This window comes from Rhinopithecus roxellana, chromosome 1 (assembly GCF_007565055.1).
Source record: "Rhinopithecus roxellana isolate Shanxi Qingling chromosome 1, ASM756505v1, whole genome shotgun sequence".
NCBI lineage: Eukaryota > Metazoa > Chordata > Mammalia > Primates > Cercopithecidae > Rhinopithecus > Rhinopithecus roxellana.
Window position 1 is genome coordinate 52,941,090 of NC_044549.1, and position 6,000 is coordinate 52,947,089.

General features: G+C 56.1%; 1 protein-coding gene across 1 annotated transcript in view; it reads left to right on the forward strand.

Annotated features, from left to right (window-relative positions):
• LOC115899579 (IQ motif and SEC7 domain-containing protein 3) overlaps positions 1-768 on the forward strand; it is a 245,026-nt gene extending 244,258 nt beyond the window's left edge. Inside the window, exon 4 of the mRNA XM_030937337.1 lies at positions 677-768. Within this exon, the coding sequence (XP_030793197.1) occupies positions 677-743 (67 nt within the window). The 3' untranslated portion in view covers positions 744-768. The remainder of the gene's footprint in view (positions 1-676) is intronic.
• The last annotated feature ends 5,232 nt before the right edge of the window (positions 769-6,000 follow it).

The following is a 6,000-nucleotide window of genomic DNA, read 5'->3' on the forward strand; positions in this document are numbered from 1 at the left end:
CCACTGCTACCGTAACTCTGTGCCCTTTTAGTGCAGTGGAAGCACAGCTCTGCTACTGGGGGCAAGCTTCTGAGAATCCCGACCCTCGGATATTCTAGAGGCCTGTGCACAGCCTAGGAATTCAGAAACAAAGGTCCCAGCCAGTAATTGCTGCCTTTCAAAGGCACAGCCGGCTTCCTCTGCCACAAGCGTGAGAGGGAAGCTAATGTCCTTCTCTGGGGGGGATGGGGGGGTGGGGGAGGATTGGGCAGCACTTCAGGGCTGCCGGCCCCGCCTATGCTACCTTGCCAAACAAGCGCATCACACTCGGCACATCGCGTCTCCCCTGCCAGCCCCCAGTTATCAGCCCAAGTGGGGTGTCTTGCATTCAGCCTAGGTCCATTACAATGACACTGGGCGTCCCCCTTTACCTCTGGCCTCGCACTCCCCGACTGAACTGTAGGAGGCTTGGACCCAGCCATTTGGAAAGCTCTCCCTCTCCAGCCATCCAGGATGGGTGCCTCCAAGGGAAAGTGACTACAGACAAGTCCTCCCAACCTTGGCACTACTGACATTTTGGGCAGGACCATTCTCTGGTATGGGGGCTGTCCTGTGCATGGTAAGGTGTTTAGTGACATCTAAATGCCACTAGATGCTGGCACTCTCTCCCCATTTGTGACAACCAAAATTTCTCCAGACATTACCAGATGTCCCTGCGGCAAGGGGATGACCAAGATGCCACTGGTGGAGAACCATTGCTCTAGAAGCAGCATTTTTGCTAATGACACTGAGAAAATGCCACCTGAGGTGGGAGACGTTGTTCTTTGGCTTTGCATGGGGTGGAATCAGGCCTCTGGTTCCCAGCCTGGCCCTTGGAAGCTGAGCAGCCTTGCTAGAAGCACACAGAGTCTTGTCTTTTTTGTGGCCCCAGCTCCCATCCGACGGCCTGGATGTCATCCCTCCTGGCCAGCAGCTCCTGGGCTCTATGTGCACACCTCTGGGGATGGGGTCTTCTCTGTGCTTCTGTTTCTTCATCTGACGGGGAGTGGAGAGGTAGGAAGACCTCCTCGTCTGAATGGAATGTGACCACAGCTTTGCAAACGATGTCGGGTTGTGCAAACGTGGGCCCCAAAGTGGCCAGAGGGGGTGAGTGTGGTGCCTCAGCCTTTCATACACTATTCAAGATCCTTCCTTCCGCAAATGATTATCGAGCCCCTGTAGTGGGTCGGCCCTTAAAAGAGATGGGCCCCTGCCCTGAAGTAGTTGCTTGTAGTCAGGAGAAAGACAGTTAACAAGTAAGCATGCAAAAGCAGGATCCTGTCAGAGAATGGGCTGTCCCGTGGAAAGAATCAGACGGGGTAGTGACTGAAGGGGGCTGGGCTGCTGTAGCTTAGACAGGAGAGGTACTGGAGTGGGACCTGACTGACGAGGAGGAGCGGAGCTGCAGGAAGCGCGCCCGAGAGCAGACTGCATGGAACCCAACGGCGTGCCGGACTCACGGGGGTGTGGGTGGCCAGTGTATCTGGGAGCCAGAGCCTCAGATTTTCGGGTGGCTGGTATGTGGGGAACGGGCCATGGGAGGGTTGGAGCAGACGCTGGGACCAGCCAGATCCCAGGAGATATGAGGGGAGAGGTGAGGCTGGGCCGGGGCCTCCTCTCCTATTGTCTGTGACTGCCAGGTCCCCTGGCCCGTGGGGCCACCCATTCTGCCTGGGGTCCCTCTGCCCAACAATGCGCCTGGTTGTCTGTGGCCCGGCAGCTCAGCCGCTCCCCTCCCTGGTTAGCGACAGGATTCCCCTGCCGGCAGCCAATGAGCGGCTGTCATAGCGGTTCCATTTTAGATTTTATCAATGTGTCCCCGTCACCCAGGCAACAGCAGGCGCTGGGCGACCCTGTCAGTCTTCCTCCGCCTGCCTTTCAGAGCCCAGCTGCCCCCACCCCAAGCACCATGTGGCTACATGGTGAGTTTTCCCTCGCACAGGCTGAAAAGGGATTCCGCCAAACGTAATTTATCTGGCAAAAGAGGCCAGTGTTTGCCTGTCATCTGGCCCCCTCCCTACCTGCTTTCCCTGGGTCTTCCTGGCCTCAGCCACTCTGGGCCAGTCAGGCGGGTGCAGGACTGCCCAGCCGGTGCCGGCCCCACCACCCAGAGCCCCAGGGCCTGAATGGAAGAACAGACTTGCAGAGCCACCATCAGGAACCCTAGCATCCAGGCCCCCCAGGATGATGGGCTGGGGGCCCCCGCAACTTGATACAGCCAGAGCTGCCTTGGTGTGTCCCAGGGACCCCCAGGGAAGCCCTCAGATGCACCAGCTAACAGAGACAGCAGCAGCATGAGCCGGGCCGGGCGAGCTGCATGAATGAGTTGCTAGGCTTTTGTGCTGGCTGTTCTTTGTATTGGAGGCGTGTACTGTACAAGCCGCGCCGGGCGGGCTGGGCCATGTGAGTGGGGGCCGCCGTGGCAGGGACCAGGGCGGGCCGAAGCGGCCGGTTCTCCACCTCCCACCAGCCCCTCTCCGTGTCTCCGCGGAGACGCTACCGTGGTCCAGCTGGAGACCAAAAGGTGAAAATGCTCAAGTTCAAGGCCTTTTGCCTGGATTACTGGCAGTTCCTGTGCCTACAGCCCCTGCATGGAGCCTACAAAAGGTAAGTCGACCCTCTGGGGAGAGCCTTGGCCGCTAGGGCAACGGGGCCCAGAGGGAAAGTTCGCTCTGAGCCTGCCCGACTGCAGGGCTTCCTCATCTTGGCAGAGGGTCCCCGCCACTGGCCAAGACCAGTGGTGGCATTTGTCGTGGTTCAGTTTGCAACTGGGCTTAACTGTTCTTTCCTCTCCCTCTGGCCTGAAACTGGTAGAGTTTCTGCAGAGAAAGGGTCAGCCTGGACTGCTCTGTGGCCAGGCACTGTGTTTCATTGTTCCGTGCTGCTGGGGTGAGCCCTAGGCAGGGAAGCTGCACCGGTCCGGGGTCCCAGCCTGCCCTTTCCCAGCACACTCGCTCCGACCTCGTGGGTTGGATCACTTAGGGGTTGGCCTGCCTCCTCCCTAAGCACAGGTTTGGGGAGGCAGAATTGGGGGTCCCCTGGTCAGAAGATCAGGAGACCGAAGTTCAGTCCCTTTCCTGGCTGTGCGATCTTGGGCGAGTCACTTTCTCTCTTTGAGCCAGTTTCCCATCTGTAGGGATTCGGACTCGATGACGTGGATTTGAGGACTGCTCCCTGAGGTGACAGGGCTTGCAGGCACCCAAGCCCGAATGTTCATACCCCCGGCAGCTTCTTCCGAGCATGTGTGTTCTTCCAGTGCACACCTTGGTCAAGAAAGACCTGCATCCGGGCCAGCAGGAGATCATCGTGGAGCCGTCGCCATGGTCACCTTGAACAGCGTGTTATTAAAGACCTAGAGGAAGGAATTGTCCGGTCTATTCTGAGGGAATTAGTTTTTCCTGATTTCACACTCTGTGAAGTCTGCGGCCATTAGCATATGAGGAATTCTGGGAAAGTGTGGGAGCTTTTCTTCTCCCTTCCAGTGGGCTTTCTCCAAAGGAGGAGGGCACAGAGGGTCTCACAGCAGCCCCTGCTGCTGTGAAAGGAAGTCCCTGCTCTTGGGAGGGTGCCAGCAAGAGTGGCCTGTCCTGCGTCTGATTAGTGCAAGCCACATCAGAGAGGAGCCCGACACCCAGTGGGCCCTGAGCGCCGTGGTACAGCCTTTCACCCGACCCCTGCCCCCAGGCTTGCTCACGTGGCCTCAGGAGGGCACATCCAGCTGTCAGTGATTCAGTGTCTACCGCGGTGGGGCACTTTATATACTTAATTGTTCATCCTCATCCCTCCTGCAAAAGAAGCATTGAAGCCCCTGTGCACAGGTGAGCAGAATAAAACCAGAGGGCAGGCAACTGCAGAAGAGCGGCCACAGGATCTGACCCGTCTTTCCTGTCTCGAGATGCAATCTCTCTTGAATGTCTACAGTCTCAGACCATGTAGACACCACAGTCCTGGGCGGGGCAGGGACAAATGAGGGACAGACCCTGCTCCACAGGGCTCAGCTGGCCAGGCACCAGTCATGGTCAGAGTCTTGACAGAGGAGCAGGGCTGGGTGCGAGAACTTCACGGAGGAGTTGACAGCTGAGCCAGGTGGTGAAGTGTCTGGAGGAGTTTGCTGGGCTGAGATGGGGAGCACAGGTGTTCCAGGCAGAGGGTAAACCACGTGGGAAAAACCCAGAGGCTTTAAAAGGGAAGGGTGTCTTCGGGTCATGGCAAGAGGTCATGGAGCTGGGAAGGGGTACCAGGGACTGGGGCTCAGGACCAGGGCCTGGGCCTTGTCCTGCATTCAGCGGGGAGCCCATGAAGGATCTTAGCAAGCAAGTGGCAAGCTGAGAGTCACACTCTGGGGGCCACGTGGTCCAAGTGTGAGAGGCCTGGCTCAGGCTCTAGGAGGAACCCGTGAGAGCGCCCTTTATCCCCTCCCCTGACCTATGGAGGTTCTTACTCAGAGCCTGTACTCTTGTTCTTAAGCCCTGGCTGTGCTCCGAAGACAAATGAGACTAATCCTTGAGGAGCTCCCAACCTACAAAGGGAAAAGACCTGTTAACAACTCATGAATGTTAAGAATGGGGGATAAATAGAGGGTGCACAAAGTACCAGCAGTCTGAAAGAGGTCTTATTGGAAGGCTTCCTGCAGGAGGCGGCATCTGATCTGGGCCTAGATATGGGAGTTGGAATTTTCCAGACAGGGGAGGGCACTGTGGGTGGAAAACAGCATGAACAAACGTATGGGGGTGGGACCAAGCCTGGCATGGTGCATAAATGATCAGAGGTGAGGCTGAAGCCTAGGTGTGTGTCAGGGGAAGAGCTAGAAAGGAAGGTGGGGCAGTGAAGCTCAGTGAGTGTCTGTTACACATGAGGCATCGTTCTAAGCACCAATTCTGCGCACTAATGCCGCGAAGTGGAGTCATGATTCTTCCATTTTCCAGGTGAAGAAACCAAGGCACGGGGAGAAGTAGCTTGTCCAAAGGCTCATGGCCAGTCCGTGGTGCTACTGGGATTTAACCAGGGGGTCCAGCTGTGGAGGCTGCATGCTGCCAGCTGAGCAGCTCCAGCTGTCCACCCTGGCAAATGGCATGCTGAGGGCTGGGGGCAGTCATCTTTCCAGCAGTTGTCAACCAGAAATGATGATGCATCAGCCAGGTGGGCAAGAACTCAGACTTTGTGGTCAGACCTCACTGTGGCAGGGAGCTTAGAAAAGTCACTTTTCCTCCACAGCTGTGTAACACGAGGGAAGAAGGATGCTTAGCTCACCTCTCACCCTTGTGTGAGGATTTCAAGGGTAAATGCTAGGAAAACACTGAATATACAGCACTTAGTAGGGGCTTTGCAAGTGGCTGTCCTCACCCAAATGGATACTTCCCCAGGAAGGCTCTGCAAATGGAGCCACTTGGCTTTTTGCCTGATGCCATATTCCGTTGTTTAAAACAGCGATCCCAAACTTAAGAGCATGAAAGGGGTGTTTTGCAGACAATGCATAATTAACCACTTCTAAACACAGGGTGTGCCAGGCTCCCTCAAAGCTGTTAATTATTCTTCATTAGTGATCTTAAATTAATGTAAAATAATCCTGGAGCTCTGCCAGAGGCTGGGGCAGGGGGAGGAGCGGAGCCGCTTATTTCAACTAGCAAACGGAAAGAAATCTTCACGGTGTGGAAAGAAATCTTCACGGGGCGCCTCTGCGTTCTGCCTTGGTTGCGGGGAGGTGCCTCTGTAGACTCTTTAGCTCTGGCCCAAAGGCCATTATGGGAGGCAGTGAGCCCTCTCCCAAGTTGCCAGAGCCCAGCTGACCTCAGGGTGCTTTGGTTAATGAAATAGTTTAGGTGGGAAGAAAATGTGGAGGAGAGTAGTATACCCATCACCCAGCTTCCAAAATAAGCTGTTAGTGATGTGATGGACCACCCCTGTGGGCCACCCCACAAATCTGATGCCCTCCCTGCTTCCCCAGAGCTAAGCCTAAACAGTCCCTCTTGTTTGGTGTGTAGA